Source organism: Telopea speciosissima, chromosome 11 (genome assembly GCF_018873765.1).
Source record: "Telopea speciosissima isolate NSW1024214 ecotype Mountain lineage chromosome 11, Tspe_v1, whole genome shotgun sequence".
Classification (NCBI taxonomy): Eukaryota; Viridiplantae; Streptophyta; class Magnoliopsida; order Proteales; family Proteaceae; genus Telopea; species Telopea speciosissima.
In genome coordinates, this window is record NC_057926.1 from 50468623 (window position 1) to 50482472 (window position 13850).

Here is a 13850-nt window from a genome sequence, read left to right on the forward strand (position 1 = left end):
AAAGTGAGCTACCCTATTACAAACTGCATATAAATTGATTTTTAACTGGATAATAAAAACTGAATAGAAATCACTAAAACTGCATTAGATACAAAATATTTTGATTTTGAGTGATTTTTATCCGGTGCAGTTTTGATTTCTATCTTGCAAAATGAGTACCGAAATGGAACCACACCGCATAATCAAAATCACACCATTTGACACCCTTACACTAACCCACATGATCAACATTTTGTGACCCTTTAAAACACGACAGTCTCTTGGATGTGGGACCCTTTAAATTTTTTTTTATGATAAAAAAAGAAATTTATTAAACTAAAGAGAGGGATAAACATAAGTATTGTTTGTTTCTTTAGCCTTTTTAGCTAAGTTAGACACCACTAATGAATAGAATGGATCCCCCAAATTACTAAAACTCAAATCCTGCCCTATATAATTAATATCCAAAAAATAGTATAAGAGCGGTCAAGCCCAAGGCTTCGTAGTTGGAGATGGAAGAAAATTGGAGATCTGCCGATTCGAGCACCACACTTCTTTCACCTTCAATCCTAAACGTTGAGCATGCTCGAGACCAATATGAATATTAAACAGCTCTAGCTCCAAAGGACGAGAAGTTTTGATTGATCCTGTAGCAACAAAATAAATTTGTCATTTAGCAAAAAATGTTAGAGCTTTAACTTGCTACATTTCTCATGAATCGGATTTCCAGCGTGAACTAATTGACCTCAATTAATTGTTGACCTGAGAGCTTCTTGGAGCAAGTGAGCGACCGTGGCTGAGCTTCTTGGGCTGACCTGATGACTTAAATTAGGGTCTATATTTTCCAGTTGAAGATGAAATCGTTACGAGCAATCCATCTGATCCAACAAATAAAAGAGGCCAAACCGGCACACTTGTCTATTCCCAGCTCTAGCTCCAGTCCGAATGGAATCCCAACCTTTAATCCATAAATGGGATTTTGGTTCTTTTAGCGTACGGATTAAATAGGACGAAACACTTCCAAACCACACAGCTCTAGCGAACTTGCAACCCAAAAATATATCGGTTGTTTCTGTAGGAGCCCTGCACCTTTGGCATGAATGATTGAGAGGGACTTGACGGCGTTGAAGGTCCCTCAAATCTAGCTTTCGAGCACAAACCCGCCACATAAGGTCCTAATTCTCAGCAAAGTTTTGCAAGCCCAAATCGGCTTCCAAACAATGTCCTAGACTTGGATTCAAGATTGTATGCATGGTTCAGCAGATGATGGTAAGTTGAGTTAATTGTAAAGATGTTATTCCTTGAGGCTCCTCAAACTAGAGAATCTGAACCTGGGATAAGGCTAAGTTGAATTTTCATTATCGCTTGTGCGTTAGATGGATGAAAGAAGCGTTTAAGAACTGCTTGGTTCTGCACTCGATTTTCAAAATTGATCAGTTCTACTACAATAGATAATGTGCAAGCCTCAGCCACCACCACCTCCACCAAATTTTTGGGTATTCAGATTTCAATGGCATATTTGAAATCCGATGTGGATGTGACGTTCACCTCATTTGTCTATCTCTCCATCTTCTCCCACAATAAGGGGCAGATATTTCATTTCATAGAAGGGAGACCTGTGCTCAACTCCCAGGCTGCAGATCCAAATCTTTCCCTAACGCCTCCCTGTCTACCTCTCTCCTGCCACCTTATTGTGGGAGAAGATGGAGAGATGAAAATATGAGACACTGACATTCACTACACAGCCCAATAGGAATCTCAATCTCTAAGTAAAATTGCAAATTCTTTTTTGGCAACCTTAGTTACAAAAGATTTTCCTTATATACCTATTTCATCAATAGCACCTTTTGGAAATCCCTGTAAACCCAGCCTAAGTTGATAGTTGATATTGGACCTCTTGTTTTTTTTTTGTTTTCGCTTTTTTTTTTTTCTGTGATAAAAGAAAATATATTAACCTAGGTAATAGAAATATACAGAGTTCTTAGCTTGGGCATACTTAGCTAAATCAAGGGCTACTGCCATACAAAAAGGATCCCCCTTATGTTCAGACGAGATATCGTGTCCTGCATTGTTTATATATACAATAAGTCTTTTAGAAGAGGACAAGGCCAAGGCCATGGATTAGTGGTTGGAGATGAAAGAAAATCAGTGATCCGATGATTGGAGCACCACACTTCTTTTATCTTCAACCCTAAGCTTAAAGCATGGTCAAGACCTGTTCGTATACTAATCAATTCTGGATCCAAGCAACAAGACGACTTAATAAACCCTGCAGCAAATAACATAAACCTACCATCTAACAAAAAGATATAGGATTTCTTGTTGTTGAAGCCCTGAACAATATTGGAACACCCCCCCCCTCTCTCTCCTCCAGACAAAAGCTCCCTTTCAATCCTGTGCTTTTCAATCATAGTGAGTAAATTAGAAGCAACTAGTGACCATATGATTATCATGCAACTAAACATGTTTGTATATATTCCCAATCAAAGGATTTGGGCTTCAATGGCTGACAAAATCAAAGCTATATGAGCCATAATCTGTGATTATATGCCCATACAAAATGGTAAAGGATGAGACCTTCACCACTTAATGGTCATCCCAACATGTGAATCTCTTGGACACATTTGACTCAAAGGTGCAGATTTCTGTGCCAACACTCGAATGAACTCCATGTCAAATCGGATGCTCCAAATAATGGGTGTAGGCATATTCTGCTGGGCTACCCAAATATAGAGGTAGCCCAGCAGAAATAAAGGATTTGGATCCTCTCCAATCCGCAGAAATAAGTAACTAGAGTACATGGAGGAGCCATCAATTTCTTTAAATTTCATTTCAGGTGAGCATTTTAGAGTTTAAACAATTCCTCCTCGGTGTGCATCAACACAGAACTAAAGTGAACAAATTAATATCCAAATCCAAAGCAAGCACCACCTTATGCCTCAACAGAAGCAGGTTAGAACCTAGAATTACAGCAGAGAGAGAGCAAGGGAGAGAGAGAACAAAAAACCAGCCATGAAAAATGGTGGACAACCTAATTCACACATCTGAATGTCAGTGTTAATTCTTCAATCAATAAGACCATAGGCTGAGGAACACCCACAGAGAAGAAGTAAAACTACTAGACCAGCCACAACCCAACTCTGGAGCTTACCACCCACTCCTCACCTCTCTTATAATGGGCTCCATCTGGACAGGTAAGGGTGCAGAATATGCAATTTCTCCATTTTGACCCTGGCGTTGCACACTTTTTCCATAGATGACCTCCCTCTGCAGAACCCTTCTAGGGTTTCCGTCGCCATCATTAGCTTTACTCTCCATGTATGCTTCCTCCTCCTCATAATCCCCAGAGAAACCTCCAATTTCTTCAACTTTCCTACACAGATTTTCCATAAGCTCTCTCTGATCATCATCAGGAAATCCTAGATCAATGCCAGCTTCATGACCACCTGAATGTGACTCATCGAAAACCCTTGTTAAATCCCCATTCTCTGCAAAGCTCACATTTTTCTTTAACTTTGATCCAAGGGCAAGCCGTTTCACCAAAATCCCGCCATGGTTGGGAGGTCTCTTAGGATCATCTTCATCATCACTAATCTGATGAAAGGATTCAAGCTCTACATGCATTCCCTCGTTATTCTCAGATATTCCCCGAGCTTGGCTGCTCAATTTCTCCAAGAGTTCTCTCTGTTCCCCACTCAGACCACTATGATAGGTGCCCATGACTGGATCATGGGAACTTATACAAACCCTTGATTTCTTACTATTTTCTGCAACTCTCAAGCTCTTCGTTGCTTTAGAAGAAAGCTCCCGTCTTTTCGTGAAAAGCCCATCGACAAACTCTAAGAAACGAACCAGATCTCTGCTAACCGATTTCTTTCCATCCCTAATCATCGGATCACCACCCTGCAAATAACATGCCCAGATTGCGTTATTGCCAAGAAGAAGGGGGAAATTCACAAATGTTGTTACCCTATTTTATTCCTACCTGAATCGAATCAAGCTTGAGAAGCAAATCCATGGCTTTCTGCGAGAGAACCTCAGGCTTGATTTGGGAACCATCGGAGATTGAGGATTTCAGGCTGTTGAGACTAGCCTTAATAAAAGCTAGGTCTTTAATTTGTCGAAGGGTTTGCGATCTACGGACAAGGAAGGCACGAAAGTGGGTCTGTATGATACGGGCAGCGATGTCACGGAGAGAAATCGAAGGAGGAGGAGGTGGAGAAGGAGAAGGGGGTATTTGGTGGAGAGAGGATTCAAGAGCTTCGATGCGACGCAGGAGAGAGGAGAGAAGCGATTGGGTTTGTTGGTGTTGTTGTTGTTTCTGGTATAATTGCTTCTGATGGAACTGGTGTTGTTGGGGTTTAAGGTACTGGGCATAGAGATGCGTTTCCGAAGATTGAAGGAGTTGAGCAGCTAGGGCTTGAAGAAGAGGATCTGTAGTTGGGGACTGAGACACCTGAGAGGGATGGGAAGAGTTGCAACTACAACAGCAGCTACAGCTGCAGCTGCTGCTGAGTTGGTTACTATTGCAATGGTGGTGATGGGGATGAGAGGCCATAGGGCTTAGGAATGAAACAGAGAGAGCGAGAGATCTCGAGAGGGAGAAGGTCGAAGAAGAGGGTTTGTGTGATCGCGTATTTTACCACAACCCTACCTGTGTCTACGTCACAGCGTCAGTTCTTGTCTTTCGCTTTCAGGGTATTATTGTGCTCGCGAGATTAGATGGACAATGGAGCAGAAGGCATCTTTCCGAAATTTTTAATTTTTCAAGTAACCCCTTCCACCTTTACTAAAAAAACAAAAAAGTAACCCGTTCCAGTTTCCTAATCCTACAACTTGAGTTGACTCAAACTCAATCCCTTTTTAATCTCTTATTGAAAGTGGAAGCCTTTTGGTATAAATAGATGATCAAGGGGGTTGTTACAAATTCAAGTTTCCTGATCTAGCCAATAGCCATCTAGGATCACAACTCCGAGCCTTGATCAGGTTCTCAAACGAGGACCATTCTCATACGCCCATGGGCAAGTACAATGCACTGCTATTGTACTTGCCCATGGGCGCTCGGAATGATCATCGTGCTTTCCATGGGGGCACGATGATCATTTTATGCACTTCTGTGTCTAGGCACAAGGGCAGCATACTACACGCACGTAGATAGTGTTCTCTTTCCCATAGAAAAGTAAGGTGTTAACATCAAAACTATACAAAGACAAGGAAAGTTTTTCTCCACCATTGGATGAATGTTCAACCACCTCCTAGAGTTCACAAATCCTTATAGGTTCTAGTATATTTCCAAAAATATCCTCTTGATCTTTTCCTTCACCTATGGTGAAAGGAAACTCTTTCATCCATCACTTTTGGACGGGTCCGGACCAATGTTGGACTTAACTTGAAGAAGTTCTTATACCTTTTCAAACTTCTTTTATAAATCTATACAAGAGGTTCATGGTTCAAACCACCACAGTGTCCACACACATAAGTGTTTTCAAAACAAAACAAAAATGGAGGGAAGTATTTTTATATTTTGAAACTTTCAAAATAACGGATCTTTTAAAACTAAAAATCCAATGTCAAAAATCCAACAACCTTCTGTATTTATAGGCATATAGGTGATTGTACGTGTAGATGTGTCTTTACACATTACCATACATGTACAGCTATGTATGAACTCATATATAGAACCCCCTATGAATGGGTGTATGTATATACAATGTTCGAGCCACGCCAAGCCGTGAGTGAGGTCGGGTACGAGTACATGCACCCATGCACCCTTATCCGTATACACATACATGCATGCTTCTACGTATAGGCATATATGTATATACATGCACCTTTACGTGGGGACATTATATATACATACATCCCATTCGTAGGGGTTCTGTATATGGGCTCATACATACCTGTACATGTACAGTAATGTGTAAAGCCACATTTATACATACAATCACCTATATGCTTATAAATACAGAAGGTTGTTACTTTTATTTCTATTGTTATAATTTGATATTTTCATTCGATCATAAATATATACACTCACACACACACACACGTGTATATCAGATTGTGTCAAGTCTTATACTGATTGCCTAGAATCCTATTTCTAACATTGACACCTCTAGGTGGGATAGTGGGTGAAGAGAAATTTTCTTCTTAAATCTCAATGAAAATATACACTACTCTTGCACTACCCTTTACATTCGAGCTGTTCGTACACTACTTTTGCACTACCCTTTACATCTGAGATGTTCGAGCCACATGGTAGGTTGATTTGATTACCTTGCATAGATAGACGGTGATATACTATGGATTTTTCAAATGTAGGATTCTATGGGCCATGAGTAACTAAAGAATAGAAAAGATTTTTCCAGAGTCTTAGGTATGAGATTGAGAAGTGCATGATAAATACCGCCAAAGCCCAATATTGCAAAGAAAATTAAGTAAAATATACCAGACACAAAGTATGGAAAGATGTCTATAATTTTCCCACCAAGACCCACCCCACCCTAGAGTAATTAGATGGGAAGTAAAATTAATCCTTTGTTCATATATGGACTTATCTAATACGAAATGAGCCACTTCAAATAGGTTCATCGACATATAAGACTTTCAATTGTTTGTTGGAAATTTATAGCAAAAGGTTTTCTTAGCAAGTGCCCATGGAAAGACATTTTTCCAACCAAGCGGCCTTTGTGGGAATTTCCTTGTTTGTTTTTTTCAAATGAAAGGTCAATGTGGGGTTATTTGACCTATTTATGCCCTGTGGGCCTATTTCTACTAGAAGATGGTCTGGGCCTAAGCTGAAGTTTTGGAGGCCCATAGTTAGAACCCAATCTTAACCTCAGATTTGAGCTTGTCCAGCTTGAACCCAATCTATGAAAAACTAGACTAGCATGCACAATTTAAACCTAGACCCAAAATGGATGAGCCTTCTTGCACCCACGGTTTGAGGACTCGGTATCAGATCGTCTGAATCGGGGCCATTAGAGGAAACCTTTACTGATTATCGACATGATCAGGTACCACTTCTTCCCGGGATGATTCTAGCCTTCAGCAATAGACGGTCCAGATGAATTCATATACAAGCGTCCCACCTTGGCCTTCAGATTTGAATAGTGCAATGAAATTGAAAGGAATTGTAATATTTCATACTGAAATGACTATAACAACCTTACATCCCAAGTGAAAATCTCTAGCGCAAGTAATGTTAATTATGTCAAGGAAAAAAGAATGCCACCTGGTTGGGTCACACACCGCCAGATGCGCGAAATGACCATCAAGAGTTGATCTCTCTCTCTCTCTCTCTCGCCCCTGGTGAGGAAAGTACAAGAAAGAAAAACCTTCTCCAATGTCGACCAACATCTTCGAAGCCTGCAAATGGAGTGGCGGTAGCTGAAGTTGTAAGGTGCGTGTGGTAACTGTTCTGTTACTCCGGTACCAGCACGGGTTTCAATTTAGTCCCACATCGTATAAGAGACGAAAGTAGTATGGTGCGAAGGCTTATATAATTGGAGGCTCAAGGATACCTGAAGCACACAGCCGCTTGGTGAGTACAGAGCAAACTATTCTTTTGCATTTTACTAAAGAATACCGTGTAGTCGCCACCATAATCCGACATACGCCAATTTTTTAAGGGTCTTTCTCGACAGGGCGAGGCCCTATAATTTTTTAGTCTTAAATGGTTTTGCCTTAGTTTATCTAATGAGAGCTGTACATCTTTGTTGGGTATGAAATGGAGATTCCTTATAGAATTTGATAAAAGGGGGTGAGACATCTATGACTTTATTTTTGAGCTTCCGTTGGGTAAAACCTTGAAAATTTTATGGGAGAGGGTTCATTAGAGCCAATGGGGATAGGAAAGCCATCCAATGGAGAGCGTGGAACGATAGAAATAAAGATAGAGAGCACTAGTGGAACCTATGGCACGTGATACAGAAGAAATATATCCATCACTCATAACATGACACGGGGACAAAGCTAAGAAGATTTAGCATAACAAGGATTCAGCTCCCTAATAAAGGAAGGAATTAACACATAAGCATACAAATAGAAGCTTTCCATAATAGGATTCTCCATACTCATCCCGTCTCCCAAAAGGAAATTACTAACTTGGGAAAATGACATATCAAGGAGGGACTCTCACCACTACCTTGAGCTTTCGAACATTTCACTACAAATACAGCCTCCTCCATGGAGCAAGGTATGATCAATTATCTCAATTACTCTAAACTCTTGTGATTTTGCTCTGTTACTCTTGATAGTTGCCAGAAAGCTGACTTAGACATCAGAGAGTCTTTGTCGGAGCCTGCTTCGGCCCTCTTACAGTGTTCCATTCCTTGACTTCCATAGGTTGATTGCCTAGCGTAGCTCTTGCCAGAGGAAAAATAGTTTTCTGTAGCAACACCACATATTAAGAGAGATTTTTCCCAAATTGTATTTAGCATGAGGTATCTTTGAGATGCCGATGGAAGCTACACTAGCAGCTCCTCTCTGCTAATGCATTCTCTATCCTCTTGTCCCAATTATTTGCGAGTGGTAAACCTCCCCCCTCAATTGTGATGGGTTCTCCATTATGCTAGTCCAAAGAACCTTCACCCTTTTATATTTTTTTTGGGAATTGGAGAGCTTTAATAGGGGGGAGGGAGACAGGGGATGGGGATAGCCCCAGGGTGGTTTGAACTCATGACCTCTTATTTGAGGAATTGGTCTTTTGCCAACTCAGCTGACCCCTTGGGGTCTCTCCCTTTTATTTTACTTCACTCCCAACCCAAAAGGACTTAGATAACAGGCAAACTTGAGCCCACCCAAGCCCATCCATAATTTGAGACTTTGTGCTGGGATTTTCAACCTGTTGGAAAAAGCAAGGCCAAGCCTTCTCAGCCTTCAGCCATCAGGGTCGGATTGAGTCTGGGCTGAGATATTCCAGCAACCCCAAGGTGGGTCTAGATTTTTAAAAACCCAGCCCGGTTGCACCCAGAGGCCCATTAATTGTGATCGTGATTGTTTATGTTACCTTGTACCTTATCTTCCTATTTTTAGGAGAGGCGGTTCGTGGAGTTTGATTCCTATAAGGAGTCAGAAAAAACGGAAAGTTGTCCTTTTGGTCCCTTCCCTGTAGGGCGATCGAAAGTCTGAGACACGAAAGACCATGATATTTGTATTCAAACTTTTTGCTTTAGTTCTGCCACATGTTGACTACTCATTGCTGAGCCGTTTTTATTCATATATTTAGTGGTTTTCTTATCTCTTGTCGTGTCTCTTTGATGAAGATTTAAGGAGAAAGTTTTTTTCCCCAACGTGGATGAAGAGAATTTAATCATTGGAGTCATGGTTCAAGTTATTGGTATTATGTTAGACGCATTCGTCGATATGTATCAATATTGCTGATATATGATATAGATATGATACCAAACTAGTGGTATCAATACAAGAGAGGGTAAAATGATCTGAAAAAAAGAAGCAAAGATATCGTTATTTGAGGGAAAAAGGTCCAATCCAGCCTAATATGGTCGATCCATATCAGAATTGGCATCCGTACCAATATCGGCTGAGACCTATACAAATATCGATACCGAAGACCTTGGTTGGGGTGTCATTATTTTGAATACCCCTTGTTATACGAAATTCAAAATACCCCTTTCTGTGATTCCAAGAATCTCATCCAATCATCCATGAATTAAGAAATTCTCTTTTCACCGTGGATGAAGGAAAAGTCCGCTATAAGAAGAAAACCACTAGGGGACTCTTTTTAACATTTTCTTAGGTTTCAATAAGATATTCAAACATTTTTAAATAGGGAGAGCGTCCTATGAGCTGATGGAATGGGGGAACCCGCCATTTGGGAGTACAAGACACAATTCGTCAAAAGGAGCAGAGACAAGAGACTGTGTGAGGAGAGAGAAAGAAAGCCCGTTGACTTAGTCTATACCGCTTGCTCAGAGGCACTTTTGTATTTTAAATAATAATAGTTATATTGTAATTTTTTATTTTTTACATGTACATTTATGAAGTAAATTTATAATTATTTATTTTCTATGAAAGGTTCAAGTAAAATATCTAACACTATAAAAATAAAAATAAAAAATAAAAAACAACAACAACAACAACAACAACAATTGATGCCATTGACAGTAATATATGATTCTATAATAATATAGTAGAACTAAATGAAATTCTATTTCTATATAAGCAATTGTTGTTTATTTTTTGGTAGTTGTTCGTTTTTTGAAGTGTTAAAATATCTTATTCAAATCTTTCCTAGAAATTAAATAATTTATAAAATTTATTTCATAAATATACTACACAAAATGTGTAAAATAATATTTCACATTATATTATTACTAGTATTAGTTTTATTGATGAAATTATTATTATGAGAAAATTGTTCTCTGAACAAGCTGTGTAGCTATGGTAGTAGGCTCTCTATCTATCTCACTCCTCCTGACATTCTCTCTCCTCTCCACTCTTATTGACCAAGTATGTCCCACTCTCCCCATTGGCTCCCCCACCCCATCGGCTCAGAATGCATTTGGTCAAATTAACTCATATTTAGAAAATAATATTCTTTAAATCTTAAATTCAAACAAAAATTTACTGGGACACTTAAGGAATGAAGCGCGTAAGAGTAGACAACCATATTTTACAACATTGTGATTAGATATTCGAGGCAATTACAACATAGATATCTGGCACGCGTTAGTAAAAATATTCTCAATCCAGCTTAGACTCCATGTTGTATTGAAGTTTGAAGAAGAAAATATGATGCAATTGTTATGTTTTGTGTTTCATAATGAACTATTATTATTCAATTCATAGTTATCTGATTATCTAAATATTAGTTCATTTTAGTTTGTCATCCATAAAATTGAAACTCACTAGCTATTACATGTAAAAATTAGAAAGAAGAATTTTTAAATAATTCATGTATTTTAATGGTTATTTTAACATTTTCTTAAGTTTCAATAAGCTATTCAAACATTTTTAAATAGGGAGAGGGTCCTCTGAGCCGACAGAATGTGGGAGCCAGCCAATTGGGAGTACAAGACACAATTCATCAATAATGTCAGAGAGGAGAGAATGTGTGAGGATAGAGAAAGAAATCCCGTTGATGTAGTTTATATTGCTTGTTTGGAAATACTTTTTCCTTTTAAATAATAATAATTATATTATAATTTTTATTTTTCACATGTAAATTAATAAAATAAAATATATAAAATTATTTATTTTCTAGGAAAGAATCAAGTAACATATCTAACAGGTCTAAAAACAAAAGACTACAATTGTTTATAGCCTAATAAATAAGTTGGTTCATACAATGTCAGAGTGCAGCTTTGAATCAATACGAGGAAGGGTAACAAATCATCCAATAAGGGCATTTATTGAAAAGAGGGCGTGAGGTCCACGGATGAGATATGAGAGGGCAAGGCCTGCACCAGAATCCGCACATTGGCATCGTGTTTCTCTTTTGATTGGATATAAACGTGTCAAAGCCTGACCAATGAAGTCGAGCCCGACTAGTTGACACCCTTACATTGACCTGTAGATCTTCAAGCGCAGTCAAAATGTTTAATAACGACCGACAAGAATCTACATATTGATGTCGTGTTTCTTTTCTAATGATTAAACGTGTCTATGCCTAATCTATGAAGCTAACTAAATTAACGAAATTGTGTGACATCAAAGCATGGCCTTAATTGGTGGGAACAATACTCCTTAAAGCCCAACCAATTGACGGACCTGAATCCTCTCTAGCGTGCTAGCCCCTCCAGTGTGCATCCAATGGCTAGAGGCACCTGGGCACACACCCCGAGTTCCTCCAACCGTTGGATGGACCAGAATCTTCTGCAGTACTGGCAGGGTGGCGGTGCACATCCGATGGCACAGTAGAGGCCAGGTGGCACACATGGCACACATGGCCTCTGCTGTGCCTCCGGATGTGCATTGCCACCCCGCCGATACTGCAGAGGAATTTAATACCCATTGGATGCGTTGGAGGGGCTGGCGCAGTGCTGGAGAGGATTAATTTCTTTCCCTAGTTGAGATGTTCTAGCAAAGTGAAAATGTCTAGGTGGGAGTGACAATGACTGTAGAGTGTAATGTAGTACTAAATTTTCTCAGGTAGCCAAAGCCAAAAACAGGAACACTCTCCCCTGCAAAGATCCAAACCACCCCTTTATTGTTTTGTCACTTGAACATAATCTAAATTGAATGACCCATCGATTCAAGCGTGCCCCTGTCAATAAATAAATACATATAGCACCGGGCCCTTGCAACAGAGATTGGCTCTCAACCCCTTCTCTTTCTCAATAAGATTAGCTCATTAGCTATTGTAATACTATTATTAGGGATGAAGACGAAGGCCCCTCCACATCCATCGCCATGATCACAGCTCAGTTACAGAGATGTGATTCATCAGTTTCAGAGATGAACTGGAACTGTCATCTCCACTGACCAAAACTGACGATTTAAGAGACCTTAGTATCTCACTCCAATCAATCTAATCAAACAAAGAAAACTAACTAGTAAAACCTGGGCCCAAAGAATTCACATTCAGCCATTCCCATCTAAACAATCTTCATAAGATGATTAGAAGTTTAGAACACAACCAATCCAAATGAAAAAGAAGGTATAATTTCATTTCATTATCTTTCTAATACAAAAAAATTCCACCTAAAAAATGTAATAATTCTAATCAATCCTAAAATTACATCTGGATTCTCTGGATCGAACATGGTAGAGTTCACAAATCACACTGCAACTAATCCATGGAAGGGGGTGGACTTCTGTATTGTTTCTTCTTTTTCTTTAATTATATATTATAGCTAAGAAATTATTATTAATGGTTGAGAACACCATCAGAATAGAGGAGATCTGCGGGAAATTCCTTTTCTCTTGTGCGATCGCTTCGTAGGCTTCAATGCTGAAGAACTCTCTATCTGCTGCTGATCACTCGATTTCGGCACATACTCTGCATCTTGATTTTCTTTCATGGCTACCTCATTTTCTGAAATTGGAAGTTGTATTAATGGAGGACTAGGACTCTTATCCCTTTCCTTCTGTGCAACTTCCGAAACCTGCACAATCCAGAAACAAAATTCAGATTTTAATTCTCTTCTAGATTCTTCCAATAAAAACCGATCCAAAAGAAAAATTATGAATTGGGTATTTAGATTTTACCTTGCAAGCGATCGAACAGAATCTGTTATCCTCCTGTACGAATCTATAGCATACTTCACAAGCTGTGCTGCTGTGTGTCGTCCCTGTTTTGAGTTGTGGACGAGGATGCACAAATATGACCTTTGCATTATTCGACAGATATGTCTGCAAGACCAATTAAGATTAAACCACAAGAATTGCAAATTAACATGAAACAGAGATTGAAGAAAGAAAAATAGAGATTAATACTTGGACTCCGGAAATGTCCATATACTTCTGCATGACATCGACACGAACAACGTTATTATAAACATATTTGCGGATCTGAAGCTGTTCATGAAGTTCATGAGTAGAAGATGCGATGCAATGCTGGCAGAAACATTCGTTACAGTTGATGCAGAATATATTCATCTCGTTTTTGCGGAGTTCATGATGAATTACACAAGAATCATAGAATTTGCTCGTTATAAATGAATCGATCCATTCCGGCAACTTGTTCTTCATCGTCATCTGCTTCTTCTTCTTCAGATTTTTTCGGGCAATCTTATTCCAACAAAATTTGAATCAGTATAACCATTGAAACTTAAAATTCATTAAAACTTCAAATTATAAAGAACTGAAAATACCCTAAAAACGAATCAAGAAAATAGAGATTTTAGCGGAATTCAGAACCAGAAAGACAAGAAAACTTAAAGAACAGATAAATAAGAAGATAATCT

At 39.0% G+C, this 13850-nt stretch overlaps 2 protein-coding genes and 1 non-coding gene across 3 annotated transcripts; 1 reads left to right on the forward strand and 2 right to left on the reverse strand.

The window, feature by feature from the left end:
• Positions 1-2992: 2992 nt before the first annotated feature.
• Positions 2993-4580, reverse strand: LOC122646050 (BAG family molecular chaperone regulator 8, chloroplastic). Its single transcript, XM_043839506.1, has 2 exons — positions 3965-4580; positions 2993-3882 (listed from the first exon to the last, which is right to left on the reverse strand). The coding sequence occupies exons 1-2, from the start codon at positions 4535-4537 to the stop codon at positions 3127-3129; spliced, it is 1329 nt and encodes a 442-aa protein (XP_043695441.1). The 5' UTR covers positions 4538-4580; the 3' UTR covers positions 2993-3126.
• A 2932-nt stretch (positions 4581-7512) lies between these two features.
• Positions 7513-7629, forward strand: LOC122646932. The gene has a single exon (XR_006330734.1). It is a non-coding gene; the product is annotated as a U5 spliceosomal RNA (small nuclear RNA).
• Positions 7630-12830: 5201 nt separating this feature from the next.
• Positions 12831-13635, reverse strand: LOC122645290 (protein RGF1 INDUCIBLE TRANSCRIPTION FACTOR 1-like). Its single transcript, XM_043838610.1, has 3 exons — positions 13381-13635; positions 13153-13296; positions 12831-13049 (listed from the first exon to the last, which is right to left on the reverse strand). The coding sequence occupies exons 1-3, from the start codon at positions 13633-13635 to the stop codon at positions 12831-12833; spliced, it is 618 nt and encodes a 205-aa protein (XP_043694545.1).
• Between the last annotated feature and the right edge of the window lie 215 nt (positions 13636-13850).